Source organism: Bos javanicus, chromosome 15, assembly GCF_032452875.1.
Source record: "Bos javanicus breed banteng chromosome 15, ARS-OSU_banteng_1.0, whole genome shotgun sequence".
NCBI classification, from domain to species: Eukaryota; Metazoa; Chordata; class Mammalia; order Artiodactyla; family Bovidae; genus Bos; species Bos javanicus.
The window spans coordinates 58,948,395-58,971,285 of record NC_083882.1 but is presented as its reverse complement, the minus strand read 5'-3'; the positions used below and the strand labels follow the sequence as shown (position 1 = coordinate 58,971,285).

At 36.6% G+C, this 22,891-nt stretch overlaps 1 protein-coding gene across 1 annotated transcript in view; it reads left to right on the top strand.

Annotated features, from left to right (window-relative positions):
- Positions 1-22,891, top strand: part of KIF18A (kinesin family member 18A) — an 86,083-nt gene that overhangs the window by 30,907 nt on the left and 32,285 nt on the right. Inside the window, exons 11-13 of the mRNA XM_061380987.1 lie at positions 4,800-4,964; positions 8,126-8,247; positions 14,023-14,258. Of these exons, the coding sequence (XP_061236971.1) occupies positions 4,800-4,964; positions 8,126-8,247; positions 14,023-14,258 (523 nt within the window). The remainder of the gene's footprint in view (positions 1-4,799; positions 4,965-8,125; positions 8,248-14,022; positions 14,259-22,891) is intronic.

The following is a 22,891-nucleotide window of genomic DNA, read 5'->3' as shown; positions in this document are numbered from 1 at the left end:
CATCTATTTCTGCTTTATAGTGTGCCAAAGCCTTTGACTGTGTGGATCACAATAAACTGGAAAATTCTGAAAGAGATGGAAATACCAGACCACCTGATCTGCCTCTTGAGAAATTTGTATGCAGGTCAGGAAGCAACAGTTAGAACTGGACATGGAACAACAGACTGGTTCCAAATAGGAAAAGGAGTACGTCAAGGCTGTATATTGTCACCCTGTTTATTTAACCTATATGCAGAGTACATCATGAGAAACGCTGGACTGGAAGAAACACAAACTGGAATCAAGATTGCCGGGAGAAATATCAATAACCTCAGATATGCAGATGACACCACCCTTATGGCAGAAAGTGAAGAGGAACTCAAAAGCCTCTTGATGAAAGTGAAAGTGGAGAGTGAAAAAGTTGGCTTAAAGCTCAACATTCAGAAAACGAAGATCATGGCATCTGGTCCCATCACTTCATGGGAAATAGATGGGGAAACAGTGTCAGACTTTATTTTTCTGGGCTCCAAAATCACTGCAGATGGTGACTGCAGCCATGAAATTAAAAGACGCTTACTCCTTGGAAGGAAAGTTATGACCAACCTAGATAGCATATTCAAAAGCAGAGACATTACTTTGCCAACAAAGGTCCGTCTAGTCAAGGCTATGGTTTTTCCTGTATGGATGTGAGAGTTGGACTGTGAAGAAGGCTGAGTGCCGAAGAATTGATGCTTTTGAACTGTGGTGTTGGAGAAGACTCTTGAGAGTCCCTTGGACTGCAAGGAGATCCAACCAGTCCATTCTGAAGGAGATCAGGCCTGGGATTTCTTTGGAAGGAATGATGCTAAAGCTGAAACTCCAGTACTTTGGCCACCTCATGCGAAGAGTTGACTCATTGGAAAAAACTCTTATGCTGGGAGGGTTTGGGGGCAGAAGGAGAAGGGGACGACAGAGGATGAGATGGCTGGATGGCATCACTGATGCGATGGACGTGAGTCTGGGTGAACTCTGGGAGTTGGTGATGGACTGGAGGCCTGGCGTGCTGCGATTCATGGGGTCGCAAAGAGTCGGACACGACTGAGCGACTGATCTGATCTGATTTTATCTGATAATTTACAGTAATAATAATATTTTTCAATATTGTGTAGGTTTCCTTTAAATCAATGCCAATTTTCTGTAAGTACAATTACCTGATTTATGTCTTATAAAAAGGCAAGAAATTCAGTCATGGAAAGCTGATTGAGAGCAGCTTGTTTTGAACACTTATATATATCCTAAGCATTGTGCTAGACACAATAGAGATAAACAAAAGTATGAGACATTATAGTATTTCAGTTATTTATAAACTAGTTGGAGCAATAAAATGATATAAAAATGACACAGCACTGTATGATTGTCATGTAAGGGATAGCGCAATAATAAAAATGGCTAATATTGAGCATTAATTGTTTGTCAGACACTTTTCAAAGTCTTTTGCATGGGATATTTCATTTAGGATTTATAACAAGCCTATGAGGTATATCCTCTATTATTACCACGGTTTGTGAGCAGCAAAGATACAGAGAATTCAAGTAAGCTGTCTAGAGATACATGCCTAATTAATGTGACCGAACCAATGTTAAACTCTGGCAGTCTGGCCTCAGTCTGTACTTCTGAGGATCCTACTATACTATAAGTACTAAGTGCTATAGCTATTCAAAGTAAAAAACAGTGACTTCTGGTTGTGGTAAAGAAAGGCTTCGTAGTAGAGAGATGAAATTTATACTGGACATTTTTATGAAAATACTGTGTGCATGCTAAGTTGTTTCAGTCGTATCTGACTGTGCAACCCTATGGACTGTAGCCTACCAGGCTCCTCTGTCCATTGGATTCTCCAGGCAAGAATACTAGAGTAGTTTCCATGCTCTTCTCCAGGGGATCTTCCCAACCCAGAGATTGAACCTGCATTTCTTACATCTCCTGCATTGGCAGGCAGGTTCTTTACCACTAAGTGCCACCTGGGAAACCCTGTATAAGAACTATTAGTGGGAAAAAAATAAAAAGGAATACAATATTCGAAACAGAACATCAGTTTGACCAGAGTACAATGTCGTCCATAGCTATGCTCAACACTTCCTGCCAACCCCCACGCCTTTGCCACAGCAGGTACCACTGAAGTGGCTGTAGCACTCTTCCTCTCTGAATCTGAAGTAGCCAGAGTTAACCACTGTGAATAGATTGGACATGGAACATGATACAAGATGTATTTTGCCATATTGGGAATTTATCAATTCTATTTCAAAGGGAGTGCCAAATTCTGGAAGCTTTGGTTGCCAGGAATTTTATAGTCTATTTTTATAGTCAAGAGGCAATCTTTGAAGCAAATAAGTAGTGTATTAGTAAAGCTTAGACTCAGGTTGCCATTTTTTGAACATTAAAATATTAGTACATTTAATAAGTTTGGTCTATTTAATACCAAGCTAATTTACATAATAGTTATTTTCTCTTTCTTACCCTGTTGAATTGTGAATGTGTGTGATTGGAAACATTGAGACATAGAGTGAGGAAATAGATTTGGCTGATTTCTTTTTTCTGTTTGCATTCTTAGTCTGCTTTTTTTCAATACATTTGCCTTTTCTCATACCTCACTTTTGGTCATTTCAATTGCTTTTCCAATTTTTATAGCTATTCTCATGAGATTAGGTAAGCAATGGAGATAAAACCTCCTAAGTTTATTGGCTGTAAACTACTGAAAAATGTAGAAAGATACCTAGAGATTTAGTTTGTTCTCACAGAATTGTCAAAGTATAGTTTTACTAAACTGCTTGCTAGGGTAAGGGATTTTATATCTGTCTTGGACCCTCTCCAAAGAGGTTTACTCTCATAGTTGCTAAAAGAATCTCATTGATTCAGCTATGAATGGTTCTAGAATATGGACTCTGAGAATAGTATTAAAGTGAAGGTCCTGGGCAATTTTATGAATGTATAGAGTTAATATATAAGTTGTATTAATGAAATAATGAGTTCACTGTGTTAGCAGTCAGTTCTTTTGCACAAAGCAGTAGTATTATAATACCTGAATTTTAGAATTACATGTTTATTCTCGCTCAAGACCTTTTATGGTATTTTGGAAGTTGTATTAATAAAACATATAAAGCTTTTTTGAAACTTTAATAGGAAACAATTTACTTTAATGTGAGGGTTTAATATACATATTTTAGAATTTATTTCCAAACATTTACTTGATACTTATTTCAGAATAGTAATTCAGTAGGGATTACCCTGATGAAAAATGTCCCCATAAAGAACCATCATAGAGGATACATTTCATGAAAATAAGTACAAACTCAAAAACATATTTCTTGAGATTTTCAGTCAAAAATTTTGTGTTAAATATTGACTGCCGTCAGACCCATAGATCATTTCCTGCCCTGATTCTAAAAGTATCTGCAATATTTGTAAACATTAGAGAAATAGGAAGGTAGTTTGATTTAATTGCCTTCCTTCAGACAGGTACAATACATTTATGTTCATTTTTCAGATAAGGTGACTGAGAGCCACACAAATTTGACTTGCCTAAATGTTCATAGCTGCTGCATAGCAGGAAAAGTCAAGAAGCCGTGTATCCTACCTTCTGTTATAGCAGCGGCTCTAAACTTTACAGGTTTCAGGACCACATTCTACTTTTAAAATAAAATTTTAGAACCTTAAAGAGCTTTTGTTTATGTGGATTTCATCTACCAATATTCTGTATGAAATTTAAACTGAGATTTCCAAAAGTACGTTATATATTAGTTAAGAACAATTAATTACCCATTGCATGACAACATAACACTTTAATGAAAAGAGTTGTTTTCTAAACCAGAAAGAGGCAGTAAGAAGAGTGACATTGTTTCCTATTTTTGCAGATTTCTTCATTCCCTGGTTTTTCCTCAAAATGTCAACCTTTTATGAAAGATAACAAGAAAGTTAGGAGTGAGGCCTTTAACCCAGTTCAAATGTAGTTCCTCCTCCTTTTTCATTTTTTTTTCCCGCCATAGGGTATGTTTATCCCTACTTCCAAAACCGCTATAAGTGCTTGTTCTAACCTTTAGCGACGTATTGTCTCAGGTCCAGCCATCAAATCTGATGATTATTGAGTTTAGTGGCTTTTGGCAATTAGCCCAAAGAAGTCCTACCATTCTGCCACACAGTGCCCATGATAGTTTGCAGGACCCTTGGAGTAAAAAACTAGAAAGCCAGTTCTGAACTCAATTTGTGTGTAGATAAAACACCAAAAATATTTGGGCTGTCCATTATGTGTCCTGAATCAACCATCAAGCGAGATCAGATGTTTATGACACTCAGATGTAAGCTCTGTTTTCTGTCATTGACAACAGCCAGTCTAAAGGCCTTATAGACAAAACCTTAGAACAATAGAATACTCTGTTTCTTCACATCTTTCAAACTGAAGGCAAGATAAGAGCAGTACATGCATCTGCTTTGTTTTCAATGAGGAAATCACAGGAGTCAGGCCCCATATGAACTTTCAAATGCAACATTTAAAAGCATATATTTTAGCAACAGCAAAAAAGAAGTTATAGTCTTCAATTTGGCCATTGTTTTTCTTAAAGTCATAAACTCTCAACATGTAATTTTATAAAATGACTCACAACTCAATTTCCTATTTTCCTGCAAGCAGCAGTATTGTGAGATTTCAAAGGGGAAATAGCTTTAAGTATAAAAGTATAGCCTAATTTAATAGGCTACAGTAGCACACTTAAAAGGAAATATACCACTGTACTAATATCACATACATCAAATATCACAAAAGAGTGACAATTAAATGCATTATTTTTCAGGCCACTTGCAAAAGAGATCACAGACTTGCAATGTTGAAAACTCGCCGCTGCTATCTAGAGAAGAAAAGGGAGGAAGAATTGAAGCAATTTGATGAGAATACTAATTGGCTCCATCGTGTCCAAACGGAAATGGGACTCTTAGGTCAAAATGGTCATATACCAAAGGTACATACGTATTTTATAGTCAGATTTATTTTCTTAGAACTGAACTTCTTAAACTCACTGTTGTATAAATATCTTTCATAAGGCAAATTTTGGTTCATCTCTCTCAGATTTAACTGACTCATTTTACTGTTTTTAACTGAATATGCCTTCTACCTCCCTATTTACCTACTAAATTTCTTTTTCTTTACTTTCAGAAGAATAAAGTTACATTTAAATGTTTTTCTTAAGTGATTGCATCCTTTTATGAGGTCGTTCTTAAGTCAGACTGAAGTAATTCTGTTTCAGACTTTCAGACTGTACTTGAATTTTCATCATGTAGGTGATTTAAATTTAATAAATTGACATTAGTTTTAAAATTAGTTTTAAATGTGGTCACCATTATTTGTATTATAGCCAAATAAAACCAGTTTGAAAGCTGTATGCATTTATGTTTATATACTGAATTGACAATAGTCCATCTAGAATGTAAATTAAGTATAATTTGCATTATACTTATAATCTAGTATATTCATGTAATTGGCAGTAAAATATAGCCCATCTACAACTAGAAAAGTACTTAAGAGCTTGTTTAGTATTAAAAAAGCAAAAAAAATCCATTGATATTTACTAGTTTGCCTTTGTTTTCCCATAATTATCTTAAGCTCCCAATTTTTAAAATGGTACAGTATTCTTTTTAGTAGTACTATTATTGCTTTTTTTGCCTACTTATTAGCATTTATGAAGTTAATATTCTTCAGGTTATTTTCAGTAAATTTAAATTTTATTTACCATGGTCCAATCTAATTTTTCTAGCAGTCTGTCTTCTATAACTCTCTTAAGCAGAACTTTTCACACCTGAATGTAAATCTAGAATTAGTGTTTCAATTCTTGTTTTTTAATGCATTTTATTATAAATAATTTGAAAAAATTAAAACTGTTTCTATTCCCATCAGCCTATCCCACTCTCAGTCCTTTTTTTTGTGGATATTTTCATGGCTGAAATAGGTATCTACTTTTAAGCCATTCTTTCTTATATAAGCAAACTGAGACATGACTTTGTGAAAAGATTTATTCACAGTCATACAACTCTAGACAGAGACCCAGTACTGTGACTTTCATATTGCTGCCCTTTTTTCTGTACCCTCCTGCATTATCTTCCTCTTAACCTCTCAGATTTACCCACTTCTACATCTCCCATTACCAGTACCCGAATTCAGCCTTCCAGCCCCCATTGTTGGATGCTATGTGTGGCCTTCCTACTTCATTCCTGGCCTACTGCAGTCATTCTCTACACCGCAACTAAAATGAGCTTTCTAAAAACTAACTCTGATTGAATCACTCTTAGGTGCTTTCTCCCATATGTAAACTCTCTATTATGATTTCCCAGGCCTAGCATGGCATCCAAAAACCTCTTGTTTTATATATTACCTCTCATTATATTCTTACTTCAGCTGTTACTAACTTAACTGTAGTTCTCATGATAGGCTATGTTCTTCCAATCAGATTCAATCATTAGTGTATCAAAGCATGAAAAAGCTTGGTTTTTCAAAGATGACAGACTAGCCAAGAATTATTATTGGATAAAATAGTTATAGAATCAAGGCTTGTCTCTTTAAGAGTGATACAGAAAGATAAAACAAGATTATCAGAAGAAGTAAATAAGGGATTTTTTTTTTAAAGAGAAAAGATGGAATGTTTGGCAAATATGTTTATACTGTTAGGGTTGTTGAATTTTCTAACTCGAAAAGATGAAAGAGATCATATAGTAAACCTCTTAACTTTCAGTCAAGTCAAGTCATTTCCATAAAGACCATATTTGGGACTTCAGGCAGCATTTGTGTCATAGTCGAGCCATCTTTAAAATCACATGACTCATGAGCTCATACCAAGACTGCTCTAACTGTATCATCCTGACCTGACTCCCTAAAGAGAGTTTGCTCTAAAATACTTGTTGTTTTCTGAAATGTAATCATGAATCATCTAGATAATAACCCCCAACTTTAATATATCTCAGACATATAGAATTATATTGTTTCCTTGTCAAAGCACCCACCACGGGTTTAGGAAGTATTACCTAGAAAAGAAAAAGAAAAAAGCCTTAAGCTTATAGAGAGTCAGTGGCCAACTGCAGGTTGGTAAAGGAGTATTGAACACCTAAAGTGGATTAGGAGAGTTATCTGTAGGAAGTTTCTTGGGCACAGCTACCGTAAGGCTTTTTTTCTCAGCCTCTTACAATGTCCAAAATATTGCACTCCCTTTTATTGACTAAAATTTTCCCAATTTAAATTTTGAAAATGCTTTTGGATTATTACCATTCATAATTTAGTATAACCACTTACCTGACGTTTTCCATACTTAAGGCTTAGTAGGTTTGAGGAAAGAGAAATAATTTTAGGTGGTAAATTAGAAAACATTTGGGCATGTACACAAGAGGCTTAGGAAACGGGAGACTGCAAAAACTTTTCTACACTTTTGCACTAGGATGAAGCTCATACCAAGATTGGGTGAAGGTGAGAATTTTTTTTTTTTGCTGCAGCAGGCATCATCTTAGTTCCCTAACCCGTTTTGCCTGCTTTGCCAGTGTAGAGCTGTAACCACTGGACTGCTGGGGAATTCCCCAAGAAATTTTTATTGTATGCAACTCCAGACACTGGAGTTGTTGGACACAGTTGGACAGTTTGACACAGTTGACAACTCCAAACACTGAACTAGTTTGAGACAATGCCTCTCATGGTGGTCTAGAATGGAGAATCTATAAGCAAATAAATAAATGGAATTGTTACTAATCAATGCTATGACAGAGACTGTTGGAGGTGAAGACTGTCCATCTTTAAATGTAATGCTTAGAGAAAGCCTCCCTGAAAAAGTGACATGTAAGCAAAAATGGACCAAATTAATGTATTTTCACAGTATTATATACAAGTTGGATAGACCAAGAAACTATTATTATAATAAAATTTGTCCGAGACATTCAGTTTCCAAGGAAACTTGAAACTTATCTCACTTGTAAGTTATAGACTACCTGTACCAGAATACTTGTTTTTCAGATTGTTTCTATACATACCATTTCATATTTTTAAGAATTAAAACTTAACACCAATATAAAATAAATTTCATTAATATTGATTTAACTTTAATATTCTTAAAAGAATCTGAGATATAGTTTGTATTGTTTTCCCCAGGAGCTCAGTAAAGAACTTCATTGCCACCATCTGCACCTCCAGAACAAAGATTTGAAAGCACAAATTAAACATATGATGGATCTAGCTTCTCTTCAAGAACAGCAACACAGACAGACAGAAGCGTAAGTACATGGGTTTACCTGTTCTAAAAATTTTAGGTTTCCATTGCCAAAAACTTCAGTTTTATCCAGTACAAAATACATTACTATTTAAATGTCTGCCAGCATCAGAAATCATGCTGAGTTAGAAAACACAGAGCGAGTGTAAAGGATGTGGTTCTTCTCCTCGGATTTTTTTATAGTGCTTTATAGTTTTAAAAACACTTTTTTAATTTATTGTTTGTATGCAATATATGTCATGTAATACAAAATTCTGAAGATCCCTCTACAGTGAAAAGGAGCCTGTCTTCTACCTGTCCTCCAGCCATCTTTCCCCCTCTTAGAAACTATTATTAATACCAACTGAATTTTTAAGTAGATAGTTTTTAAGCATTCATAATCCCAGAATGAATTTTTGCTATCATTAACATGAAATCATTTAAAAATATATATATTTTAACATCATGTCCCAGTTTTTAAGTGATTCTATACTATCTCATTCATGCTCTAACTCAGTAGTAGCTGAGTAGTTTTAATTTTTGAAACATAATAGTTAAAAAGTATGCCTTGATCTTTATTTTTATTACATTGGACATGTCAGTCAACTTCCTTAGGCGTCACTTTCATGCTCTGTAAAAATAACAAATTTATTTCGTTAAAGGCTTTCTCCCAGTCTAAAATTCTACTGTAGTTCTTCTAGTGTTCTCAAATAACAATAATTAATTTTCCATACTTTTGATTTAAGGAAAATTATATTAGCATAATTACTTTTAAAAAGAAGAAGAAAAAGAAAAGGAAAAACTTTAGGGAAATATTATCCTATGGATAGAAGCTCACCCTGCTCTCCCCATACTTCCTATATTTATACACAGAGCCAACACTGAACATTCATTTACTTGCTCTCACACCCCCTGCAAGAGTTAAAAGTTAGCAAAGAAACATTAATTTATTTCAACCATACTATATTTGGTTTATCATAAAAATAGTTTAATATATTTAATATAAATTTTTGCCTCAAAATGGGCAAAAATTCTCTTATTTATTTAGAAAACTGGTGAACTAAAACAGAGACAATACAATATAGTAGAAAGAGTATGAGTTTTGAAGTTGGACTTGAGTTCTAGTTTATGTAAGCAGTATAACCTTGCATAAATTATCCTGCCTCACTTTAGTTTTCTTATCTGTTCAATTGTAACACTTTCCTTATAACAAGTTTGTAAGGATTAAATAACAAAAAACAACAGATTTGATGAACTGTCTTAGCCTGAGTTTATAGAGTGAAGACCAAAAAAAAAATGATTTTGTGTATATTCAAAGTGCTGAAAGAAAAAATTTTCAGCTATGAAGACTACCTAGCAAAGTTATCAATAAAAATTGAAGAAGAATTAAGAGTTTTCCAGATGACCAAGAGTTAAAGGATTTCATCACCACTAAACTGGCCTTTTAAGAAATGTTGAAGAGACTCCTTTAAATTGAAAAGGGCCACTAATTAGTAACAAGAAAAATATGAAAGTATAAGTCTCACTGGTAAAAGTGAACATATAGTAAAAGTAGTGTTTTAATCACTTAGAATGCTAGTATGAAAGTTAAAATAAAAAAGTAGTGAAAATACCTGTAACTGTAAGTAATAATAATTACTTAAGGAAATACAAGGTAAAAAGATATAAAATATGGGGTGTTTTCACAGAACTAGAATGAATAATTCTAAAATTCGTGTGGAACCACAAAAGACTGAATAACCAGAGCATTCCTGAGAAGGACAAAGTTTGAGAGATCACACTTTCAGATTTAAAACTACATTACAAAGCAGTCGTGATCAAAACAGTATGTACTGGTGTGAAACAGACACATAGATCAGTGGAACAGAACAGAGAGCCCAGAAATAAACCCGTGTATATATGGTCAGTTAATTTACAACCAAGTAGCCAAGAATATCCAATTGGTGGTTTAGTCACTAAGTCATGTCCTACTCTTGCAACCCTGTGGACTGTAGCCTGCCAGGCTCTTCTGTCCATGGGACAGAATTCTTCTCCAGGCAAGAATACTAGAGTGGGTTGCCATTTCCTTTTCCAGGGAATCTTCCCGACCTCAGGATCACACCCAGGTCTCCCATATTGCGGGCAGATTCTTCACTATTGAGCTATCAGAGAAGCCCCAAATGAATGCATAAATACAAACAAATAAACATACGCCATACATACATGCATAAATGGCATATGTCCTGGGTCTCTAAGACCACCTCCATGTTTGATGATTTACTGGAATGACTCATAGAATCCATCATATGGCTGACCCCATGGTGGTGGTTTAGTGGCTCATTTGTGTCTGATTGTTTCCAACTCCATGGACTGTATAGCCCCCCAGGCTCCTCTGTTATGATTTATTAGGGTAAAAGCAGGCAAGACAGAATCAACAAAAGGTGAATGGGGCAAAGTACAAAGGAAGTCACTTAGTTACAGGCATTTGTGTCTTCATCCTATAGACCGTACAGGATATGCTTAAGTCCTCCAGCAAAGGTTGTGATGACCCACGTGAAATGGTGCTTACTTTGGAATGTCATTAGGCCGACACTTCGTGCCCTGGGTTTTCACTGGGAGCTGGTTGCATAGGTACTGTCTGCCAAGCATGATGGCTCAAAATTCTAACCTTTCTAAAAGGAAAGCAGTTGTTCAGCATAAACCACATTGTTTGTACAAAGAGTTAAACACAGTGAGCCACTCTTAATAGTTCTGGGAATTATCTGAACTTCTCAAAATCTGTGTTTCAAGATACGACCCAAGGGCCAACCTTGTTGACAAGCCTTTCAAAGGATGTCGACTTCAGACCTACTGTGTTAACTCTTCTCTGCTTAGCATCTGATTAGTATAGGTGCTCAACAAGTAATTGTTTTTATTAACTTTCTGATTAAGAAGTTTTCCTTACATTTGTTACCTACTGGGCTTAAATGGAGTACTCCCCACAATCACCAAAAAGAAAAATATCACAAACTATTTATTTGTACAGCTATCTAAATATTTAAGATTCCTAGATAATAAAGCAGTTATTTCCCAGTGTGTTAAAATTAAAATGCCTATTCTTTTCCCAGTGTCCTATCCATACTTCAAATGGTTCTGTTCTTCCGGACATCATGAGTAATATGGAACACCAGGACTAAGTTATTTTAAGTTATTCATGTTGTTTGACGTCTTGTTGGTATAAGTTAGGAACCATTTATAACTTTTTAGTTGCTGGCATTTCTTCAGTGAATATTCTTCATGGAGGTCTAATACATAAAAAGAAATGTTTAGTACTCCTCTGATTGACAGCAATAGGATAGATTTTGAATCAGAGCTAAGCATCCAGCACCCCGTCTTTTTTTCATATCCACCATGTGCTGTGCTGTGCTGTGCTTAGTCACTCAATCGTGTCCAACTCTTTACGATCCATGGACTATATAGCCCGCCAGGCTCCACTGTCGATGGGATTCTCCAGGCAAGAATATTGGAATGGGTTGCCATGCCGTCCTCCAGGAGATCTTCCAATCCCAGGGATCAAACCCAGCTCTCCTGCATTGTGGCAGATTTTTTACCATCTGAGCCACCAGAGAAGCCCAAGAGTACTGGAATGGATAGCTATCCCTTCCCCAGAGGATCTTCCTGACCTAGGAATTGAGCATGGGTCTCCTGCATTGCAGGCGGATTCCTTACCAGCTGAGCTACCAGAGAAGCCCTATACCCACCATACTTTTCTGCAGTTTTCTCCTTTGAATGCCTTTGAAAATTATTACTTTAGCTCATAAAGAACTAACTTCAAGGAGAGGTGAGTTTTGTTCATTTGTTATTGTTTTCTAATCTTATATACCTAAGATGAGCTTCATTATTTGACAGAGTATATTAATATTTCATTTCAATCTCATAATATTTAGTAACAATAGCAACACTTTTTTTTTTTTTTTTCTGCTGCTGTCTCTTCATTGCTTCATGCAGGCTTTCTCTAGTTGGGATGAGCAGGAGCTTTTCCTTGTAGTGGCTTCTCTTGTTGTAGAGCATGGACTCTAGGCACAGGGACTCAGTAGTTGCAGCTCATAGGCTCTAGAGCGTAGGCTTAGTAGTTGTGGCACATAGGCTTAGTTGCCCCTTGGCATGTGGAATCTTCCCAGACCAGAGATCAAACCTGTGCCCACTGCATTATGAGGCAGATTCTTAACCAGGGGCCACCAGGGAAGTCCACAACACAGTTTTTGATTCTTAAATCACATTATGCTTTGTAAAAGTCTTTTATATGAAATTTAGTTCTGAAAACAGTCCCCTGTTGAAAGTAATGGCTATCCAATTGTACCCCATATTATAGAGGAGAAACCTCAGTTAGTACTTTATCCAAGGTCAAATAGAAGCAAGTGAAGACTAGCTGACACTGTAGCCTGGTTCTTGTAATTCCCATACAAGGTACTTTCCAATCTATATTTAATGTATTAAAGATATTTGATTAGAGGTATTTGATTGAAATTTCTAAAGGAAGATATGTACAGGGAACATTTTAATCATCTGCTAATACTTTGAATCACAATCTGGAATCAAGATTGCTGGGAGAAATGTCAACAACCTCAGACATGCAGATGGTGCCACTTTAATGACAGAAAGTAAAGACGAACTAAAGAGCCTCTTGATGAAGGTGAAAGAGGAGAGTGAAAAAGCCTGGCTTAAAGCTCAACATTCAGAAAACTAAGATCTTGGCATTTGGTCCTATCACTGCATGGCAAATAGATGGGGAAAATGTTGGAAAAGTGTCAGATTTCATTTTCTTGGGCTCCAAAATCAATGTCGATGGTGACTGCAGCCAAAAAATTAAAAGACACCTGCTCCTTGGAAGAACAGCTGTGACAAACCTAGACAGTGTATTAAAAAGCAGAGACATCACTGTGCCAACAAAGATCTGTATAGTCAAAGCTATGATTTTTCCAGTAGTCATGTATGGATGTGGGGCTACCCTGGTAGCTCAGCTGGTAAAGAATCCACCTGCAATGCAGGAGACCCTGGTTCAATTCCTGGGTCAGGAAGATTGCCCTGGAGAAGTGATAGGCTACCCACTCCAGTATTCTTGGGCTTCCCTGGTGGCTCAGATGGTTAAGAATCCGCCTGCAATGTAGGAGACCTGTTTGATTCCTGGGTTGGGAAGATCCCCTGGAGGAGGGCATGACAACCCACTGCAATATTCTTGCCTGGAAAATGCCCATGGACAGAGGAGCCTGGTGGGCTACAGTCCATGGTGTTGCAAAGAGTCAGACACAACTGAGCAACTAAGAACATATTACACATACATGTATGGATGTAAGAGATGGACCATAAAGAAGGCTGAGCACCAGCAAATTGACACTTTCAAACTGGTGTTGACTCTTAAGAGTCCCTTGAACAACACAGAGATCAAACCAGTCAATCCTAAAGGAAATCAACCCTGAATATTCATTGGAAGGAGTGATGCTAAAGCTGGAGCTCCAATACTTTGGCCACTGATGCAAAGAGCTGACTCACTGGAAAAGACCCTGATGTTCGGAAATTCTGAGGCAAGAAGAAAAGAGGGTGACAGAGTATGAGATGGTTGGATGGCATCACTGACTCAATGAACACAGGTTTGTGCATACTCAGGGAGATAGTGAAGGACAGAGAAGCCTGGCATGCTGCAGTTCATGGCAAAGAGTGGCATCTTTGCTCATGCTGCAGCAAAGAGACTGAACAACAACAAATACTTTGGATGTTACATAAATCTGTAATACTGTATTTAAAATTTAGTATTTATCTCTCTCTTGTCACCTTCTGTATGTAGAGTATTGAATGCATTACTTCCGGCCCTAAGAAAGCAATACTGTGCTTTAAAAGAATCTGGCCTGTTAAATGCTACTTTTGAGGCTGACATCAAAGAAATTGAACATTTGGTCGAGAGGAAAAAAGTGGTGGTTTGGGCTGATCAAACTAGTGAACCTGCAAAGCAAAATAATCTACCAGAAGTTTCTATTCTTATGACCTTCCCACAACTTGGACCAGTTCATTCTTCTCCTTGTTGTAAGTACAGCTTTTATTTCATTAAGTAAGTAAACACTATTTATAAAGATTAATCTTTGTAATATCAATCAATAGAGCAGTTAATTTTTTAGTAGTTTTGCTATTTTGTGAGAATTAATTTCAGAATCATTTCAATTAACTGGTATCTTTCAAAGGTGTAAGGGGAAGTATGCTTGACGTTCTAAATAATGCTAGCAGTGAAGTTATTTTACCTGTTTTTAATTAGATAATTTTATTTCCACTCTTCTTTAAAACTTTACGTGTATTAAAGACTGAAGATTATGATTAAGAATATTATGTTCTGTAATAAATAACAATCTTTTATGTTCTTAAGATCAACTGACAGTGTCGAATTTACTGTTTTTCTGTTGGCAGATCACTTAATATCTCTCCTTTCATAAGTGTGCATGGGGCATTTTAATTGAAAAACTAACAATTGGTTAGTTTTAAAATATTGGTTTTAAAATATTCAGATAATATAGAAGCAGAATGCCCTCTTCAGCTTTTCCCAGAACCTCAATCTTCTATGCTAGGTTAGAGATAAATGCTTATTAACAGTTTGGTTATCTTTACAGTGTGTGTATGATATTTGTATCAGATAATCTAACTTTTAAGCTTTTTGTTACATTTTAATCATTTTTAGGGTACATATATAAAGAATCTAGCATTTTTTTAATAACTGTGAGAATTGTTATACAATCATTTACTTAACCATTGTTCTATTATTGGTGAACAGTGCATGTCAGAGAACCATATACAGTAGTCCTCCCTTCTCTACTGTTTCACTTTTCACCATCTCAGTTACCTGCAGTAAACTGAAGTCCAAAAACGTTCAGTGGACATTTTCAGAAATAAATACTTCATCAGTTTTAAATTGCACACCATTCTGAGTATCATCATAAAATTTCATGTGGTCCTACTCTGTCCTGCCCAAGATATGAACCATCTCTTTATCCATCATATTCTTTCTGTTTGTCACTTAGTAGTCATCTTGGTTATCAGATCAGCTGTCACACACAGTATTGCAGTGCTTGTTTTTAAGTAACCTGTATTTTACTCAATAATCCCAAAGTGCAGAAGTGATGCTAGCAATTCAGTAAGGCCATAGAGATTCCATTAAGAGCTCCCTTTTAAGTGCAGAAATGAAAGTTTTTGGCTAATTAGGAAAGAAAAATAAATCACATGTGAGGTGCTAAAATTTGGGGGAAGAACAGGTATTCTATCCATGAAATCATGAAGAAGGAAGAAGAAATTCATGTTAGTTTTGCTCTTGGACCTCAAATTGCAAAAATTACTGTCAGAATGCGTAAGTGATGTTAAGATGGAAAAGGCATTGCTGCTGCTACTGCTAAGTCGCTTCAGTCATGTCCGACTCTGTGCGACCCTATAGACGGCAGCCCACCAGGCTCCGCCATCCCTGGGATTCTCCAGGCAAGAACACTGGAGTGGGTTGCCATTTCCCTCTCCAATGCATGAAAAGGAAAAGTGAAAGTGAAGTCGCTCAGTAGTGTCCAACTCTTCACGACCCCATGCAGCCTACCAGGCTCCTCCGCCCATGGGATTTTCCAGGCAAGAGTACTGGAGTGGGTTGCCATTGCCTTCTTCTGGAAAAGGCATTAACTTTGTACAATAAGATATTTTGACACAGAGTCCACATTTGCAAGCTTATATTACATTATGTTCTTAGAATTATTGCCTAATTTATAAATTACACTTTACCTTAGATAGGTAGGCAAGCATTCATGGTAAGTCGCTTTATGCATGTGTGCGTGCTAAGTCACTTCCGTTGTGTCTGACTCTGTGCGACCCTGTGGACTGCAGCCTGCCAGGCTTCTCTGTCCAGGGGATTCTCCAGGTAAGAAGAGGCGCACACACACACACACACACACACACACACAAATAGGAGATATATGAGGCATTGCTGTCTGGTTTCCGGTATCCACTAGGAGTCTAGGAATGTTTCCTCCCGTGGGGTAAGGGGAAACTACTGTATTAATATTTCTACATGTGTACTAGTTTCATAGGAATTAGTTTCCTAGATCAGAGGATAAATAACTTTAAAAAATGATCTGTTAGGTTCCAAAAATTTTCTTATATAAACATTTATGAGATTTTACATTTACAAATCTTGATGTCTCATCTTCACCTTAACCCAGCGTAAGAACAGCAACACTAAACTAATGCATATTCTTTTTAAATTTGAAACTCATTTTTACTGATTTTAATTCTTTGAGGTTTGTGAAGACTTCTTTAAAGCCAGCATAGAGTTGGTATAAATGTTTCAATTATGTTTTTAAAGAATATATTAAGTCAGGTCAAATCGGCTGTGTTCTTCAAATCATGTTCTTACTGACTAATTTTTTAATTCATGTTCTGTCATATACTGAGGTGAACTATTAACAATCTCATCTATTACTGTTGGATTATTCCATTTATATCAGTCTTCTATTGCTGCCCTAAGAAATTAACACAAACATATCCATTTAAAATAACACTGGCTTATTATCTCCAAGTTCTTAAGATCAGAAGTCCAGCAGGCTCAGCTAGTTACTCTGCCTCAAGTTTCAGGGGCAAAAATCAAGATGTCAGCCAGTTGGGTCTCCTGTTTGGAGATTCTGGGGGAGAATGTGCTTCTATTGTTAGCTGAATTCAGTTCTGTGTGGCTGTAGGGCTGAGGTCTCTGTTTTCTTGTTGATTATTAGCCAGATAGATCAAATTCAGAGCAAGTCCGAACTTACTCAAGTACCTGGCATTGTACAGACACTCCGTTTTTTCAGAGGTCACCTCTGTTCTCTGACTTCCCTGGTGGCTCAAATGGTAAAGCATCTGCCTACAATGCGGGAGACCCAGGTTCAATCCCTGGGTTGGGAAGATCCTCTAGAGAAGAAAATGGCAACCCACTTGAGCACTCTTGCCTGGAAAATCCCATGGACGGAGGAGCATTGTAGGCTACAGTCCATGGGATGGCAAAGAGTCAGACATGACTGAGCGATTTCACTCTGTTCTCTAGCATGTGACTACCTTTATCACTTCATCTCCTAGCCAACAAAGGCAAGTCATTCTCATGCTTTGAATCTCTCTTAGCTTTCCTTCTGCCTATCTCTCCTGCTTACAGTTAGTGAAAGTTTTTGTTTTTAAAAGCTCCTATGATTACATTGAGCCCACCAGGTAATCTAAGATAATCTCCCTATCTTAAATTTCATAACCTAAATTAGATCTTAAAATGTATTTGTCTTAAGTTTCTTGAAGACTGTTTTGCTGGGTATAGAATTCCAATGTGATACTCTTTAAGCACTTGTTAAAGACACTTGATAAAGAGACATTGTTTCATTATCTTCTGATTTTCATTTTTGCTTTTGAAGCCAACTTTCATTCTAAATGTTGCTCCCTTGAATATAATCTGACTTCTTTTCTGGCTTCCTAAAATGTTTTTTCTTTGTCTTTGGGTCTTAGTGGTTTTGCTATATTGTGCCTAAATGTACTTTTATTTCTACTTCTCTTACTAGGTTCACAGAACTCTGAATTTGTGTCTGTACTGTTTTTTATCAGTTTTTAAAGTTCTTAACCATTGTATCTTCAAATGTTGCTTCTGCCACTTTTGTTCTCTTTTCTGCTTCTGAGGCTCCAGTTATATTGCATGTTACTGCCTTACTGTCTTATCCATGCCTTTGCCTTCTTCTGCTTTTCATTTTTTTTTCTTTTCCTGGAAATTTCTTTTCATGTATTTTATAGTTTCTCTTTAAATTTGTGTCAAATGGGTCTTAAATCCATGAAGTTCTCCATTTCACTTATATTTCAGTTTTGGAATTTCCATTTGATTCTTTTTTATAGTTTCCATTTCTTTGCAAAAATTTTCACTGAATATAGTAGGTGAAATCTGTGTCTGAGAATTCCCAAGCCTAGAACCTTCTAGGTCTGCTTCTGTTCTCTTTCTGCTGGATTTCTTTCATGTGCTTTGCCTTGAATGCATGCTAATTTTTGTACATCACACATGTATTTTCAGAATTGTTTATAAAATTCTTTAAGGCTTCTGATAATAATGTCTTCCTCAATGAGGATTTGCATTTGCTTATTCCAGACTCCTTGTGTGGTTAGCAGTTTAAAATTGTTTCAGTACAATTTTAGAGCCTGAGATAATTTGAAACTTCTGAACTGCCGCTTCTGCAAGGGCCTGACTACTCCTAGTTTGCCCTTTCCAGTTTAGCTGTGTCCCAGCTCAACTCAAGGAGGGTTTACAGAGAACTCTCTATAGTAGGCCTTAAATTCGTTCTTGCTTTCCGAACAAAGCTCTCAACAGTGTTGCTAAGCTTTTCTGCCACCTCCTCCAGCATCAGCAAATCACCTCAAGGGAGAAATAGCTATAAATGCTAAGATTACTCTCCTGAGCCTTCAACTTCCTCCTGATACTTGCCTATAATTCTTCACAATCTTGTTAGCTCTCCTGTGCCTTCTAGCATATGTTTTTTATATTTTGCCCAGATTTTTTACTTGCATTCCATAGACAGGTTGCTCTGAATTACCTTGGTCTCAGTTATCAGGTTTCCTATACTACATCTTTACGTTAAGATGACAGGCAAGTTGCAGATGTATGTATATTCTTTTTCTCTTAATAAAGCATTATCATCATTAGAACTGACCTAGTTGAGATCTTTAGAAAGAAAACTTAATATTTTTTTCAGATTATCTCATGCCTTTGGGGCCTTGATTCCTAATTTATAATGCATTCAAGATGCTGGAGAGGAAATGGAGTTTTAACACCATGATTAAGAAATACCACCTGCTATATGATGATCGTTATCCCTTATTTAAAAATCTATATTTCACTTACGTTGCAGTTGCATAGACTATTTTTGTCAGCAGTAAAACAAAACTTTTATTTGACTTAATTCTTTTTCATAGCATTCAAAAGGAAAGATTTGAGGTCATGTTACCTTTATAATTATGATTTTTTTTAATGTATTAGAAAATAGGCTTTGTTTTTATTATGTTTTGTTCTTTGTTATTTTAATATTCAAGTGATTTTATAGATTAACTATTTGCTTAGTATGTTTTTTTCATTCCATGAATTATGTATATTATATTCATTATGAAAAGAGAGACAAAGATAAATAATAGGGAAGGGGTAAGCAAATCTAGTGGAGGTGATGGAATTCCAGTTGAGCTATTTCAAATCCTGAAAGATGATGCTGTGAAAGTGTCACACTCAATATGCCAGCAAATTTGGAAAACTCAGCAGTGGCCACAGGACTAGAAAAGGTCAGTTTTCATTCCAATCCCAAAGAAAGGCAATGCCAAAGAATGCTCAAACTACCACACAATTGTACTCATCTCACACGCTAGTACATTAATGCTCAAAATTCTCCAAGCCAGGCTTCAGCAATACATGAACCATGAACTTCCAGATGTTCGAGCTGGTTTTAGAAAAGGCAGAGGAACCAGAGATCAAATTACCAACATCCGCTGGATCATGGAAAAAGCAAGAAAGTTCCAGAAAAACATCTATTTCTGCTTTATTGACTATGCCAAAGCCTTTGACTGTGTGGATCATGATCAACTGGAAAATTCTGAAAGAGATGGGCATACCAGCCCACCTGACCTGCCTCTTGAGAAACCTATATGCAGGTCAGGAAGCAACAGTTAGAACTGGACATGGAACAACAGACTGGAAATTCCAAATTCAGATTTGGAAACTCCTTTTCCAAATAGGGAAAGGAGTACGTCAAGGCTGTATGTTGTCACCCTGCTTATTTAACTTATATGCAGAGTACATCATGAGAAACGCTGGGCTGAAAGAAGCACAAGCTGGAATCAAGACTGCTGGAAGAAATATCAATAACCTCAGATATGCAGATGACACCACCCTTATGGCAAAAAGTGAAGAGGAACTCAAAAGCCTCTTGATGAAAGTGAAAGAGGAGTGTGAAGAAGTTGGCTTAAAGCTCAACATTCAGAAAACGAAGATCATGGCATCCGGTCCCATCACTTCATGGGAAATAGATGGGGAAACAGTGGAAACAGTGTCAGACTTTATATTTTCAGGCTTCAAAATCACTGCAGATGGTGACTGCAGCCATGAAATTAAAAGAGGCTTACTCCTTGAAGAAAAGTTATGACCAACCTAGATAGCATATTGAAAAGACATTACTTTGCCAAGAAAGGTCCGTCTAGTCAAGGCTATGGTTTTTCCAGTGGTCATGTATGGATGTGAGAGTTGGACTGTGAAGAAAGCTGAGCGCCGAAGAATTGATGCTTTTGAACTGTGGTGTTGGAGAGAAGACTCTTGAGAGTCCCTTGGACTACAAGGAGATCCAACCAGTCCATTCTAAAGGAGATCAGCCCTGGATGTTCTTTGGAAGGAATGATGCTAAAGCTGAAACTCCAGTACTTTGGCCACCTCATGCAAAGAGTTGACTCATTGGAAAAGACTCTGATGCTGGGAGGGATTGGGAGCAGGAGGAAGAGGGGACGACAGAGGAGGAGATGGCTGGATGGCATCACTGACTCGATGGACGTGAGTTTGAGTGAACTCCGGGACTTGGTGATGGACAGGGAGGCCTGGCGTGCTGCGATTCATGGGGTCCCTAAGATTGGGACACAACTGAGCGACTGAACTGAACTGAAACAAGTCCACTAATAAATGTTTATTTTTCTTATCTTAGAATATTGAAGTAGTCCATTTAAAAAAATATAAATAGTGAAATTTATGTTTACATTTCTAAAAACAAGAAGCAATGGCCAAATAACATAAATTGTTTCTTCTTATAACTTTTTAAAATTTATTTTTAATTTGAGGATAATTGCTTTACAATATTGTGTTGACTTCTGCTATACAAGAGCATGAATCAGTCATAAGTATACATACGTCCCCTGTTTCTTGAGCCACCCCCAACCCCATACCACCCCTCTAGGTTGTCACAGAGCACCAGGTTGAACTCCCTGTGTTATACAGTAGCTTCCTACTAGCTATCTGTTTTACATGTGGTAATGTATGTGTTTAAATACTATTCTCTCAATTCATCCCACCCTCTCCTTCTCCTGCTGTGTCCCAAATCTGTTCTCTTTATCTGTGTCTTTATTCCTGCCCTTCAAATATGTTTATGTGTACCATTTTTCTAGATTCCATATATATTTGCTGATATGCAACATTTGTTTTTCTTTTTCTGACTTACTTCACTCTATATGATAGGTTGTAGGTTCATCCACCTCACTTGAATTGACTCAGATGTGTTCCTTTTTCTGGCTGAATAATATTCCATTGTATATATGTACCACAGCTTCTTTATCCATTCATCCATTGATAGACATCTAGGTTGCTTCCATGTCCTAGCTGTTGTCAGTAGTGCTGCAGTGAACTTTGGGGTATATGTGTCTTTTTCATTTATGATTTTCTCAGGATATTTGCCCTGTCATGGGATTGCTGGGTCAAATAGTAGTTTTATTGCTAGTTTTTTGAGGAATCTCCATACTGTTCTCCATAGTGGCTGTATCAGTCTTCATTCCCACCAACAGTGCAAAAGGTTTTGCTTTTCTCCACACCTTCTCCAGCATTTATTGTTTGTAAATTTTTTGATGATGGGCATTCTGACTGATGTGAGCTAATACCTCATTGTAGTTTTTGTTTACATTTTTGTAATAATGAGCAGTATTGAGCATCTTTTTGTTTGCTTGTTGGCCATCTGTGTCTTTTTTGGAGAAATGTCTGTTTAGGTCTTCCTCCCAGTTTTTGATTGAGTTGTTTGTTTTTCTATAGAAGGTGCTTATATATTTTGAAGATTAATTCTTTGTCAGTTGTTTCATTTGCGGTTATTTTCTCCCATTCTAAGGATTGTCTTTTCATCTTTCCTTTGCAGAAGTTTTAAATTTAATTAGGTCCCATTTGTTTATTATTGATTTTATTTCCTTTACTTTCAGAGGTGGGTAAATCAAAGAGGATATTGCTGTGATTTATGTCAAAGAGTGTTTTGCCTATGTTTTCTTCTAAAAGTTTTATAGTTTCTGCATTAACATTTAGGTCTTTAATTCATTTTGAGTTTTTTGTGTGTATGGTATTAGGAAGTGTTCTAATTCATTCTTTTATATGTAGCTGTCCAGTTTTCCCAGCACCATTTATTGAAGAGGCTTTGTTTTCTTCATTATGTATTCTTGCCTCCTTTGTCCAAGATAAGGTGCTCATAGGTGTATGGGTTTATTTCTGGGCTTTCGTCTTGTTCCATTGATCTGTATTTCTGTTTTTGTGCCAATACCATACTGTCTCTATGACTGTAGCTTTGAAGACCATACCATACTGTCTTAATAACTGTAGTCTGAACTCAGATTGATTTTTCCATCTCCATTTCTCTTTCTCAAGATTGCTTTAGCTGTTCGGGGTCTTTTTTGTGTTTCCATACAAATTTTGGAATTTTTTGTTCTAGTTCTGTGAAATGCCACTGGTAATTTGATAGAGGTCGCGTTGAATGTAGATTGGATACAATAGTCATTTTCACAACATTTATTCTTCTAATCCAAGAACATGGTATGTCTCTCCGTCTGTTTTATGTCATCTTTAATTTCTTCCATTAGTGTCTTGGGTTTTTTGTATACAGGTCTTTTGTCTCCTTAGGTAGATTTGTTCCTAGATATTCTGTTTGTTGCAA